General features: G+C 40.1%; 1 protein-coding gene and 2 pseudogenes across 1 annotated transcript; 1 reads left to right on the plus strand and 2 right to left on the minus strand.

Annotated features, from left to right (window-relative positions):
- Positions 1–345: 345 nt before the first annotated feature.
- On the minus strand, positions 346–4,524 carry LOC148577122 (uncharacterized). The gene is made up of 5 exons (XM_088501488.1): positions 4,099–4,524; positions 3,336–3,435; positions 1,956–3,194; positions 1,024–1,198; positions 346–899 (listed from the first exon to the last, which is right to left on the minus strand). Exons 3-5 carry the CDS (start codon positions 3,123–3,125, stop codon positions 346–348), a joined length of 1,899 nt encoding a protein of 632 aa, XP_088357614.1. The 5' UTR covers positions 3,126–3,194; positions 3,336–3,435; positions 4,099–4,524.
- A 2,961-nt stretch (positions 4,525–7,485) lies between these two features.
- Positions 7,486–8,331, plus strand: LOC148577123 (uncharacterized; annotated as a pseudogene).
- A 342-nt stretch (positions 8,332–8,673) lies between these two features.
- LOC148577124 (uncharacterized) lies at positions 8,674–11,337 on the minus strand (annotated as a pseudogene).
- Between the last annotated feature and the right edge of the window lie 3,097 nt (positions 11,338–14,434).

A 14,434-nucleotide genomic window follows, 5' to 3' on the forward strand; every position in this document is an offset into this window, starting at 1 on the left:
ATACAATAGTACTCCATATGAATGAATAATGAACCTATACCTACAACCTAATTCAAATTCTTCAACTTCTCAACAAAATAAAGAACTCAAAATCAATCTCTCAAAATCGACTCCAAAATCAATCTCTCAAAATCGACTCGAAATCAACCTATACATGAATTTTTTTTTTCTCTATATATGTGTCGTCGACTCGAAATCAACCTATACATGAATTTTTTTTTTCTCTATATATGTGTCGGCCACAATTTATCTGCCTCTTCCTAACAGTTTAAGCTCAACAATATGAATGCTATAGCTGGACGCAAAAAAACCGAAAAAAAAAACATCTTTCAAAAATTTTCCAAGCTAAATATCTTCAATACTTTCACCTAACTCTATCCAACTAATTTCACCTCCAAGCATATCATTATCTGCTGAATCCTTAATTGCTTTCTTCTCCTGAGCAACAAGCATCCACCATATCTCCTCCTCGATCATGTTGTCGCTTAGTTCCGCACTCAACCTTCTCGACACTGGCTTTTCCCATGTTGGGACATATGCTGCACATGGCTGCATAATCTTCGATAGTCCTGCATTGATTCGGTCGAAAAGAAGCCGTCTTTCAGATCGTTTCCAAAATTTCTGCTCACCGAATTTCTTTTCAAGGTTTTCGAAAACTGAAGTGCTAATAGGGCATTCTGCAGAGTGCCATGTAGAGAAGTCAGTAAACAAGCTCCTGTTTAAAACACCCGCCTCGGTTAACACCTCAACAAGATAGGAGAAATCTCGACTCTCCTCGGATCTAAATGATCCTACTAAATCTTTCTTCTCTTCATATTCACCAGTAACAGATTTATCTCCACACTCTTCATCACTTGAAATATTCAAGGCAAATACTTCATCATCATCCTCAGAGAAGTCTGAAATCAAGATGCAATGATACAAAGGTAGTTAATAACCGAAACTGGAGGGAGACTAGAAAATGAAACAAATAGTATGATATGTAAAGCGAATTTTGCGAAGGCTTTGCAGATTGTGACACACCATATACATCAGCGCCAGAAGTCTTCAAATTAAATGAAGTTTTGTTTCCAAATGAGGGGTTCATCAGGACTGAAATTGGACTTGGTTCGCATGAATCCTCAGAGCTACCGAGAGAATCCGGGTCAGTTCCAGATAAAAGTGAAGATACAGAATCTTCTTGAAGTTCTGATGCATCCTATAACATACACAGAAGGACAAAAAGTAAATAACTCTGCAATAAAAGTATTCGCAAAGTAAAACGAAAAGATCATCGAATTCCATCAATTTACATAATCATACAGGCCAAAAAAAATTCACAAAAAAACTAAATATGAATTGTCTATTTGAATTCTCTGTTTGATACCCAGTAAAGTAAAACTTAATATGGTTCAGCTTAAATTGAAGGCAATGAAGCAGAACAGACGTAAACATTTAAAACAACATCAAAACTCGCTATAACTAGAACTTAAAATCCCTATCAGTAACATTGTTTTGCTTCAAAACTCTTAAATCTAAACATGGTTGACAAAGACTTCTATTAAAGTGTTACAGGATATGTTGAGCTTACTTTAATAAACTTCAATAAGAGCTTCTAAAACCTAGATGATCAATTAAATTGATGGTTTATTCAGAATTTTAGACATGCAGTCATGATTTTTAACAATTCTTATATATTTAAAGGTCTGAATTCCACTAAACCAATGTGTAGGTCTATACTACTTTCATCTGTTCACTTGATAAATTTCATGAATGTTTTCGTCAAAATATGCCAACTCAGACACCTAAACTTTGTATCCGGAAATAAGCATATGGTAACCAACAGAGGTTTGATTTTTGTCTTGTATCCAACCTCACCATTAAAGATCTATTGAATAGTTTAGTTGTAAGTTTGTAACCCAATTTCATAGCATTAACAACTTGCGGGAAAGTGAAAATAATGATAACAATCATACCTGTTGTGTTGAAGCAGATGAACTGTGACTCAAAGCATCATTGTCTCCCGGTAAGCCCGTTGATTCACATTGCTGCATGGTTGGATTATATAGGCCAGCATAATTCTCTTTAATATGATTAATATCCGAAAAAGAGGAAGAAGATTGGGATTTCTCACTGCTGGACCTAAGGTCCATAGTTTCTGAATAATCATTATGGTTGATACTTTGATTCCTTGACTTCTGTGGAGGCGAATTTTTTGAACTCTTCCTCAAACCCCAGTATTTCTCGAAAAGGTTATCTTCAGTGATGGATCTGCGATTATCAGCAATAAGTGAAGATCCACAAAGATCCACTTTTCTAACACGACTATGCTTATCATCAACCTTGCATCTGAGGTTTGTTTTGATGTTAACATTACCAAAGCGACTTTGCTTATTCATGTTTGTTGTTCCATCCCCTGGAACAGTACCTAAAACTCTCTTTGTAGCATTTCCAGCTTGCACAGAAACATTCTCCGAAATTTTACAAAAAGATCTAGAACTCTGCTTACCAAAATCATCGTCGCGAGAAATTTTCCTAATCTCTCTCATTTCAGGATATACCCTCGTGATTTTAGGATAAAACACCTCTTGGAGCATTCCATTAGCCAAACGAGAATATTTGCAGGAACTTGGAAATAAAACTCCATTTCCCTCCTTTCTAGAATTCGCCTTCGAAGTCGCTGAGTTGAAAGTATCACCCTTCATGTCCAATTGAGATTTTGGAAGCCTAAGTAGTTCATACAATCCAGCCTCTCCATGTTCATGCACATCTTTCTGCGAGAGCTTTCCCTGATTCACATTTGAAGCATCCATAAGCAGTTGTTGTGGCGAGCACTTCGCCTTTGTTCCCAAAAAGTATGGATTTTCTTTCCCAATTTCCCTCGACGGATTATCATGCTTATCTCTCCTTATTGTTTTGACCACTCTAGAAACACCCTCAGGTTCTTCCATTTCTTCATCAGTTCCCGTTCCAAGGGAACGATGCTGGTGCGATGAACGCTTCTTTCTAACACCAATGGATGCAACTTTCTGCAGGTATTCTTCAGAGAGCACTTTCGGTTTATCTCGAACAGGTTCACGGGGAGACACTTTATCAAGACCCATCAATTTTAAAATTACACTTGGTGGTTGGTGTGTAGACTCCATATTCTACAAGACTACTCAATAAACCTCAAACTCGATTCACTCCCCGAAAAAATCAGCCAATAAAAAGGTCTGCAACAAATTACAAGGACTGACACAAAGAAACAAAGGCGATTCGATACATAAAATCTATGCAGCAATGTCTCCCCACTACCTTAGAAAACAACCTATGAATGCAGTGAATCCGAAAAAGCAAAAGAATTGCAAACTAACCCTTTTATTGCATCAATCTTGTGCTGTAGACCAGCAAGAATAATAAATAGGGGATATCAAATCTAGAGCTTCCAATTCTTGGAATCCTCTTCTTGCCTCCCTGTAAATTATGTCAATATTCTAATATTAAAATTAGATTAGGATTAAGAGAAGATAAACTGACAAAAGGTAAGAATACTGAAATGAATAAAGTAAGAGGGGGTAAGTTATGAAAGCAAACTCAATTTCAGCATAACAAAACAAAAAGATTCTCATCAAAGAAGCATTAATGAAAAGCATATTGCAAAACATGGAATTTTTATTATTTTAACAAAAGAAAAAGAAAGAAAGTAGCACCCAATAAGCTGAAGCCTAGTAGTTAACCTTTCATATTTAGTAGCAAATTAAACAATAAAAGCATAAAGGAGAAAGATATCAACACAAGCAGAAACTAAATCAACGAATCTAAATATCCAAAAGAAAAAAAAAATCAATGAATCTGATACAATTATGTGCAATCAACACACAGCAAAGAAAGCAGTGTAAAGTCAAAAGCAAAATCATTCTGATCCCACTACAAACACCAAAATAGAATATTAAAATAGAAATTAAAATCATACTTTGACATATACACAAGCAAAATCAAGATCTTAGCTAAATCATGATTTTCTTCTAAAATGAACCCATAACAACAAAAAAAAAAACCAAAATCAATCATAATCATAAAAAAGAAGAACATCAATTACATAGAAAGAATACCAAAGAGGAGTGTTAGAGAGAGAACCTTCTTCTTGTTGTTGTGTGAGAATTGTGTGCAAGTGAAAGAAGACTTTTCTTGTAGCTTAGTGGCACCCATAATCGAAAAACTCCATTGCATGAAACAAAACCAATCAAAGTTGCTTCCTTTTGCAAGAAAGCAAATTGGGCAATCAACAAAATTCTTTATTTATTATATTATCATCAGAGAAGGAGAAAAGGGACATAAACATCAATTGGGTCAAAAACAGCTGGGGATTTTGACACGTAGCTGTTTCTCCGATAAAATTTGTGAAAATTTTGGGGATACAAAAAGAAGGGATTGTGGATTTACGAAGCGTTGGTTACTTGGTTTAGAATTAGTGTGGGATTGAATGATGAATGAATAAAAAAAGAATGGATTTTGATAAACAATAATGATGAGGTTCCAAGTGGGCCTGAAACTAGTGTTACTTCACAATTTGATCATATAAATTTAGTGTTTATTTTATTGTTAGGTTTAGTTTTAGTTTCGGTTTGTCGCGTGTGGATTTACGCGCCAAACAATAATTGTCTTCTTCGCGTATTTCCCGCCATCAATATATTTTTATTTTTATTTCTATTTATTTTGGTGTTGACTGTTGACTGCACATTTTGTTTGTGCCGCCAAAGTGCTAACCCTAATTATTATTCCTTATATTTTTTTTCGTGAATTTAATTTTGATGCGTTATTAGTGTAAAGTAATTTTACATATATATTCAATTATGTAATATTATATTAATAAAAATAATTATTTTTTATATTAATTATGTGAATGGTCAATTAGTCAGTTAAAAAACGAATATAATTATAGATTGTATTAAGTATCAATACATTAAAATTGAATTCATCTTTCAATACAATAAATTAAGTATCAATTTATTGCAAATTATAATTCAATTAAAGGGCAAAATACTATAATAAGCCAACATCAATCCAAATTTACCTATATGAGCCAAAATGAAAATCGATACAGCAATAAGCCAGATCATATTTTTATGTAATTCGAACCAGGCTAGTTCGAACTTCATCTTCAAATAAATCGAACCAGAGCAGTTCGAATTTCAAATAAAAAATTGAAAGTAAATCGAACCAGCTTGGTTCGAACTAGGAATGCAAGTAATTCGAACCACTCCAGTTCGAATTATGGGTAAATGAGGTCATCATGTAATTCGAACCACTCTGATTCGAATTACTAGTGATTGGCCTATATAAGGAGTTCGAATCAGCCTCATTCGAACCATTCTCACCTTCCTCTGCCCCACCAAATCTCAGAGAAAACGACCCAGATTCTCTCCGAGAAAGACCTGAACGGAATACTCTGCTCATGGGGGACGATCCGGCACGGTTATATCGCTTGGACGGAGTCGCCCATATAGCTGGGGTCATCAACGAAGAGGTTAGTACGGAAATAACTTTGTTTTACCGGTACATGTGAGTTAGTGGTTTGGCATGCGGGTTAGATGTTGGTTTAGTTGGTGGTTTATTTTAGTGGTTTATGTTAGTGATTTCTATTAATGGTTTATGTTAGTGGTTTTTGTTAGTGGTTTATGTTGGTGGTTTATCTTAGTGGTTTATCTTAGTGGTTTATGTTAGTGGTTTATCTTAGTGGTTTATGTATGTGGTTTATGTAAGCGGTTTACGTTAACGGTTTACGTTAGTGGTTTATGTTAGTGGTTTATGTAAGCGGTTTAGTTGTGGTTTTATAATGTTAGATCTTTCATGTCAGTAGCCTATGGTGGTTTCTAATTTAAGTTTCTTATGCAAATGGTTCTCGTTCTTGGATTTTTAAGCGGCTATACATAGTAAGATTTTTTGGTTTATCAATTATCGTGTTGATTATGTTTGTCACCGTTAATTAAGCTGGTTCTAATAATGCGATTCATTTCTTCTTCAACCTCAGCGATGCATCAGGAGCATGCGACGGCAGCAGGGCATGGTCCTGGATGACAGATACGTTCCGTACCTGCAGATGGCTAGTCTTTACCATCTTGCAAGGCTGAACGATAGATGGTTCCGGTTGGACGAGGCCCTTGTCAGTGCGTTTGTTAAGCGATGGCGTCCGGAGATGCACACGTTTCATATGCCGTTCGGAGAGTGCATGATCACACTGCAGGACGTGGCATACCAGCTGGGTTTGCCAGTGGACGGGCGTTACGTCAGCAGCTGCCTATCAGAGTTCCATATATACATCGAGGGTGGCCGTCCAGCCTGGGTTTGGTTCGAGGAGTCGCTTGGAGTGGTACCTCCTCCTAGCCAGGTTCAGAAGTACGCGGTCAACTGCAGCTGGTTTCAGGAAACGTTTGGTGAGTGCCCGGAGGGAGCTGATGAGGATACTGTGCGTCGTTATGCCCGTGCGTACATCATGATGTTGTTGGGCACGCAGCTTTTTGCGGATAAGTTGGGCAACCGCGTTCACATCAGATGGCTTCCGTTTGTAGCTAGGCTGGAGGAGATGGGGACCTACAGCTGGGGTTCTGCAGCACTGGCATGGTTGTACCGGTGCATGTGCCGTGTGGCGAACAGAAATGTTATCAAGCTAGCGGGCCCACTTCAGCTACTTCAGTCATGGATTTTCTGGCGATTTCCTCGGTTTAGGCCTGCAGGATTTAAGACGTTCAGCTGGCCATTGGCCTCGAGGTACTTTACTAATCTTTGTCTATTTCAATTTACTACACATAACCGCGTGTTCATTCATAATGTATTGGATACCCTAAGCACACATATAAGTAGCGGTAACACATGTGCATGTTGCAGGTGGTCAGGTTACATCCCTTCCAGTAGCGAGAAGGGTCCTAGAGTTCAGACGTGGAGGCTCTGGATAGACCGGTTGCAGGATAGAGAGGTCAGTATGTTACTTAATAAGTTTTTTCATTTAACCACGATTTACGAGTTGGGATCACGAGTTGCCCTGACATTGTATCGTTCTGGGTGCAGTTTATCTGGATGCCATACAGTAGCCCCGACGTACTTCAGGTCGTGCATCCCGAGGTTTTGGAGCCTCGGCATATGGTGCTGTGGCGGTCTGTTACATCGCTTATCTACTTTGCCGTCATAGAGTGGCATCAGGTAGACAGGGTTCTTCCGCAGTTTGGAGGGGTGCAGCCCCGTCCACAGGCCGCCCTGAACATCGACTTTCTGATGTCGAAGGACGGCAGAGGCGGCGATCGATGGTTCCCGTCCCATTTGCAGAAGTGGCATTAGTATTGGGACGACCGTACGGAGAGCGTGCTGAGATTCGATGTTGTTGCTGACCCTGGTCCGTCGCATCAGTTCTTGGATTGGTGGAGTCAGCACGGGAAGAGGTTTTTGTCTCCGGATCCGCAGTTGGGCGATCCGAGAGCTGTCACTATTCCTGTTGAGGCCTCACAGCGGGGAGCTAGGCGAGTACCTGAGATGGATCGGCCTGACGACGTGCCGGACAGGAGGCGGGTTGATAGGAGAGCTCGCGTGGGAAAACGTCGTAGCCAGCGTGACTGGGGGTGGCTTGAGCGTGCTATGGAGGCTGGCGACGAGGCCGGCCCCGCTGGGGGTCGACGACGACATCATCCTGGCAGAGGTAGAGGGCGTGCTGCGGTTCATGCCGCTGCACCTGACCCTGAGGACGATGACGATGATCAGCATGGGCCCGAGGGCGGAGATGGTGCAGGGGCGGCTTCAGTTGCTGGTGGTAGTACCCAGGATGGGGTGCACGGAGGTGAGTGGTATGGCTCAGGGATGGGTGACGGGGCTGAGCCTAGTGACGCTGGACTTGGGTCCGGTCCTTTTGGACATTACTTTGTTGGAGTACCCACCGACGACCAGCCTCAGCAGGACGGTACTCCATGGGTTATTCCCGGATCACAGTGGCAGGACTTCCTTGGGGCAGATACGCTTGATGCGGACTTCGGCAGTCCACGGTTTCTAGCAGAGATTTCGGCTATCATGCAGGAGGACGAGCCGGGCAGGAGGCGTCCTCAGACCCCTGGCACGCAGGCACCCTTAGATGTTGATCTGAACGAGCCTGCTACGACACCTGTTGGTGACCATTTTGGTTTGGGAGGTACCCCACATTCCGCTTACACCGCTGCATCATAGTCTGTCGCCGGGCCGTCTGCCGCACCTGTCCATTTTACGCCACCCGCACAGCCTGCCCCGCATGAGGACGCAGATGAGATAGAGGATGAGGAGCCGTTTATCCGCAGAGGTCAGAGGCCACGGGTTCCCCGTCGTTGTGGGACAGGCTCCCACTTGTTTAGATGATTTACATTTCATGTATTTTGGATGTTAGGGTTCACTCATGTACCAGACCGATGTGGATTACTGTTGTTACTTTAGAGCTATTTTTCCTTGTTGTTTCCTCATCTTATTGTACTTAAAAATCTGGTATTTACCTAGTGGATTAGTGACTATGTATTATCATTGAATCATATAACACTTTAGTTATCAACTTTTGCAGTCATGGGATTTCTAGCTATATTCAAATTCAAATGCAACTTTTTCATTACTAGAAGGTAAAAAGATAAACAGATTACATAAGTCATCTTACATAACACGTAACAGGAAAAATAAAATCAATAAATACTAACAATAACAAGATCGCTACTACTGGCCCCCCGTGTGAGACGGTCCTCCAAGCTGTGGGCAACTCCTGCGGGTGTGTCCGGGTTGGCGACAAAGGCCACACCTCTTTGGCCGATTCGGATCTGCCTCGTCCATATTCGTCCGTATCCTAGTGGATCTCGGACGACCCTCTCTTGCACGCCTCTTGGCGGGGTCCGGGATCACGGTTGGCCCGTCGTAAGGTGGCCAGAATCCCTCCGTTATCGGCGGTGTGAATCCCATCTGGTACACACGGAACACTGAACTAATCTGATACATGCTGTGAACATAAGAGGACCAGGTAACCCGTGAGTAGGCGCAGCATGCAAGTGCGTGCTGGCACGGGAAATGAAGTGCCTGGAAGTACCCGCAGTCACAGGTCCGGGACGCAAGCGATACTCTGTAGGTACCCAATGAGAAAGAGCCCGTCGGAGTGGTCTCGGCTACGGTGAACTCGGAGTTATGCCGGTCATACAAAGTCACCGTGAATCACCGCGAATTCTTCAAGTTGGCCTCTATACACTTCACCAAGTACTGACTGAATTGCTGTCCGGTTCCCATCTGGGCCTCAGCCTCTCTACCCTTGCGAACAAAGAGTTCCGCAAGCCTTCCATATGTTGCCTTCACCAAAGAGCATACAGGGAGGTTTCTGACACCCTTTAGGATTGAGTTCACACACTCCGAGATATTCGTCGTCATGTGACCGAATCTCCGTCCCTCATCACGATGCTGAGTCCATAAGGAATAATCAATCTGGTTCGCCCACTCACACATCGCCGGGTCTTCAGACCGAAGAATATCAAACCAGTAATCAAACTCAACCTCGGTCTTGGCATATGCGGCATTCACTAGAAGCCTACGTGCATCCTTGCCCTTGAAGGTAAGGGCAAAATTAGCCGCTACGTGTCGAATGCAGAATGCACGGTATGCAGATGGAGGTAACCAACCTCCGTCCGGAGCCTCAAGCGCAGCCTTTATGCCGTTATGCCTGTCCGATATAACCAGAAGACCGGGCTGCGGTGTCACGTGCTGTCTAAGGTGGGAGAGAAAGAATGACCAAGACTCTGCATTCTCACCTTCTACTAGTGCGAATGCAACGGGTAGAATGTTGGAGTTCCCGTCCTGTGCAATCGCGATGAGCAAAGTACCCCCGTACTTCCCATACAGATGGGTCCCGTCAATGCTAACTAAGGGCTTGCAATGGCGAAATGCCTGGATGAGCGGTGGAAACGTCCAGAAAAGTATGTGGAAAAAAGCTTGAGACTCGTCTACTTGTCCACTAACTCGAACGGGGCTCGTCCGTAGGATTGCAACAGTACCGGGCATCGTCAACTGGACTCCCAAAACCCACCTGGGGAGCTCGTTGTATGACTCATCCCAGTCACCGTATACGAGGGCAATTGCCTTCTGCTTCGCCATCCAGACCCTCCTGTAAGTCGGCCTAAACCCGAAGTGTGCTGCCGTGGCATTTAGAAGCACCTTGATGCTGACGGATGCATCAGCCCTAACCATTGGCATAACGAACGCGGAAATCACATGATAATCCAAGCTCCTGTGGTCACTCGAGATGGAGGTCGCAAGACAAGTGTGAGGTCCATTGTACCGCTTGACCTCCCAAATGCCCTTGCGCTTCCGCAGACTCAGTCGAATCAACCATGTGCACCCATTCCCAAACTCAGAACACTTGCCCACATAACGGCGATGATCAGACTCCACAACCTTGTACTGTACCCCTCGCCGGATGCTGTAAGTCTTCACACTTAACAGGGCCTCGTCTTTATCCTGAAATTGCTGACCAACCTGGAACTCTGTCAAACCAGCAGTCCCTTCAGCATCTCTAGCTCCGAATCCAACAGAGTGCCCTGAAACACCCTCTTGCCTCATGGCATCTAGGTCCAAAGAGGAAAAATGTGGTGGATACTGCTGTGTGCCAGAACTAGAACCACCGACTACCAATGCAGGCTCAGTCGCTCCAACCTCGTCGCCGCTGTCATCCTCAATCATATCCGGCTCGACGTCGTCCTCCTCTACATCACCCAACACTCCGTCTCCGACGCCAACCGGTGGAACTCCCTGTAAAGCGTTCGGCAGAATATCAACTGATCCTACCACGTCGCCTACTCCATCATTCAGATCAACAGCAAAAGACGGGGAGGCGACTGGTTCGACCGCTGGCTCGTACACAGGGACGGACGAAGAAGCAATGGCAGGCCTGGAACTCGAACCGGCTGCCGCTGCTTCAGTGGTGGCATTCCGGTTCGAACCCCCTGAGCTGGATACCACATCAACCAACTTTGCCAACAACTCTGGTGTCCTCACCTCGGGAAACTGCCTCCGACATAGAAACATGACTTGCAGGTCCTCATCACTACCAATCGTGAAGCAATCATACTTCACCGTATCCTGCAAGACAGTGATTGGAATGCGATAGAAAAACTTCTTCACTCGCTTCGCACTTTCCAGACCAAGTTTCATCAGCACAGATCTAACAAGATCATCATAGCTCGTCGTTGGTTTCACGACAATACAGAGAGGATTCTTATCTGTAAACTTCACACCGGAGCGAGTTTTCCTCTTAATGGATCCTCTATGGTGAACCAAAACCACAAAACTCTCCTCACTAGCCATATTACACCCTCTATGAGAGCAACTCACGTTTAGAACCATATATATACTGCACTGTCTACCACTAAATCGAACCGGACTGGTTCGAATTCAGTTTGTGTAATTCGAACCAGCCTGGTTCGAATTACTTGATGCAGCGTCTCCCCATATAATTCGAACCAGCTTGGTTCGAATTATGTGCTACGTTTTCCTCCCAAGTAATTCGAACCACCCTGGTTCGATTTACTTGAATGAATTTCTCTCTTAGTAATTCGAACCACCCTGGTTCGAATTACTCATGAATAGAGTTCGAACCACACTGGTTCGAATTATATAAATATAGGGTTTGGCTCATTGCAGAAACGAATTTCACTTTGGCTCATTTAGGTAATTTGCAACTTCCCTTGGTTTATTCTAGTTTTTTGCCCTCAATTAAAATTTGTTGATACTTGATAGTTAATAGATTGATATATACACAAAATAAAATTTAAAAATCTAATATTTATTTAAATGAAGGAATAAATTTATCACTCGATTAATTTAAATTAATTTGTAAAATAACTAATACAAATTAAGATACTTAAAAAAAATTAGGAATATAAAGCTCAGATGTCAATTATTAGTAGATATAATTGTCCAATAAGAAAAAGATTATCAAAATTATTTGATATTTAAAGAAAATCAGCTAAAAACAGTCATAATTTACCTTATTTAATATTTATTAATTATTATGACAATTAATTAATTGCTATTTTTTTTTGTCTAACCAGCATTACCCAAAGATTATATGGGTTATGAGAAGTAGTGGTGACCTTTCCTTCTTTTATAACATTACACTATGATTCAGATAATATTAAAAATTCATAGACATTTTGTTTCCCCATGTATTTGTCTTTACTTGGTTTATAAAACTACTCCGAATTGTATAATATATGCAACAATATTATATAGTTCCTTATGAATACTAATGACCCCAATCACTCCATTCAAATCCAAATTGGAATTCAAAGAAGTTCTAGGCATATATCCATGTTGATTAAGGCCAAAATTTTTTAGAAAGAAAAAAAAAATGGATCATATGCGTCTAAATCAATGTTATACATATGTAAGATTCAATGTCCCTCGTATATAATTACATATAATCTACTTAAAGAAAAGCAAGATTGATTAGATAACATAGACAAAAATATAGTAGCTATAAATGACCCATGAGTCCATGACATTTTCACTTGAATGGATGTTCTATTTAAAAGGAACAGGTAGAGAAGAACACTTTACTACTATACTTCCGATCCTTAATTATGTTAATTACATGATTTTGAATTTAATCAATTTGGATTAGTAGAGTTATCAGTTCATTTTCATTCGCTTAAGTAAATATTGGAGATATTGATTAGCAATAGATCCTTAAATAAAATTTAGATCTACGACAGATTAATTTTTGACTTGTCGAGTTAAGAGAGAGGATGAATAACTATTATTGTAAAGCCAGAATTTGTCTTATTTAACATTAATTAATTATCGCAACAATTAATGAATGCTAAATATGGCAAGTTATGACTGTTTTTGGCTGATTTTCTTTGGTTACCAAACATTTCCTATTGTAAAATAGCTAGTTCTATTAGCAATAAGATGGACATTTTTCAATAATTCCACTCCTTCCAATAATTCTTTAACTTTATAATGACCAATTTGATTGTGTTCTGTGTAAATGAAGTTTGAATTCAATTTATCCCTCTCATTATGGATCTTAATTATTAACATTCTAAGAATAATTAGTACTATGTGGGACCTTTTAAGAAATGGTGCATGCGAGGCCATTATATTATGTTGGATAATTAAAATATTAATTTTTTTTATTGAGTGTTTTATAAAAATATGTAGCCTGGATTTTTGTTTTTATTGTGATGTTCATTTCCTTCATAGTTCCTCCCTATTTCTTGGTAAGAAACGTACACATATATTTGTTTAATTTTATAGTCAGCATCAAACACCGACCGAAGTATGAAGCAATTAACTCATTAAGTTGATTTTTCTATGCTATCTTAAGATTGCAACATCTTCATGGAATATGGAATAATAATAGGACAAATCTATGCTCAATAATCACTATCATCTTAATAATTCCTTAAATAATTTTTGTGCCACCCTAAGAAATTAAAAAGCCTTCATATTTGACTATTATTTTCGGAAAATCCTTCAACATGTTGGTTGCCGTCCATTTATATTTGAGTTTTTATTTTCTCCTCACTTCAATTTAGTTTCGTGTCACTATTTTTCATCTTTTTTTCTTTTTTAGGAAAATAGACTTAATATTAATTGATAAAATAATTTAATTAGATATAAGCGAGAGATTATATAAATTAATAAATAAGAACATAAAGCAACAGCCCATTGCCACCACAAAAGTTATTTATTATAGTAGAGAAGTCTAAAATTTTATAAGACTTTTGTTTAGATTTTAATTCATATATATTCAGAGTCTCGCACTTATTTAAATGGATAAGTAAGTTAATTAGTGATTAATCTAAGTTAATTATTTTTTTGGTCGAATAAATTGGACAATTTTTAATTATAGACATTACACACTACATATTTAATGGTTATGTCTATTATTAGGCTACGGTCAAAATTCAAATTTTTTTTGTAATCAGTAGATTGGACAACTCCCAATTCTAGGTATCCCAATAAATTGGACAACTCTCAATCATAGGTACACAACACACCCACACACTTCTCATACTTTTTATCACATTTTTTTTTCAATTGCAATCTCTAGAGTTTGAATCCTAAACCTTTGAAGTAGGGAGGGAGAGATATGCCATATGAGTTAAGACTGATTGACCTACTCAACCAAAGCTTTAGTTGCGGTTGGTATTTTTTTTTTTTTGGACATGGCCATGGGCCAGAGATCTGGCCCTGCCAAACAACTAGAACCCAATTCGTCCCATAACCTGACCCCGTTGATGCCCGACCCTAATAGTCTTGCATACTTGGACTCTTGGAGCATGCTATTTTTTGGGGACAATTATACATGCTGTTTTAAAAAATTGCCAGCCCTCCAAAATAAAAAATTGGGCTTGGAACATAGTCTTGTATGAATTTCGGATCCAGTTATGTATTGTACAAAAAAAAAAAAAGCGTATTGTGAAGATAATGT

The sequence above is a fragment of the Arachis ipaensis genome, chromosome B1, assembly GCF_059453495.1.
Source record: "Arachis ipaensis isolate K30076 ecotype BB chromosome B1, ASM5945349v1, whole genome shotgun sequence".
In the NCBI taxonomy this organism is placed as follows: domain Eukaryota; kingdom Viridiplantae; phylum Streptophyta; class Magnoliopsida; order Fabales; family Fabaceae; genus Arachis; species Arachis ipaensis.

What these genes read in the sequence shown, in the direction of transcription:
- LOC148577122 (XM_088501488.1), bottom strand. Translation starts at nt 3,125, where the DNA reads ATGGAGTCTACACACCAACCACCAAGTGTAATTTTAAAATTGATGGGT. An exon ending in CATCTGCTTCAACACAACAG is followed by an intron (nt 1,199 to 1,955) that starts GTATGATTGTTA and finishes TGTATGTTATAG; the next exon opens with GATGCATCAGAACTTCAAGA. An exon ending in TTCTGGCGCTGATGTATATG is followed by an intron (nt 900 to 1,023) that starts GTGTGTCACAAT and finishes TCTTGATTTCAG; the next exon opens with ACTTCTCTGAGGATGATGAT.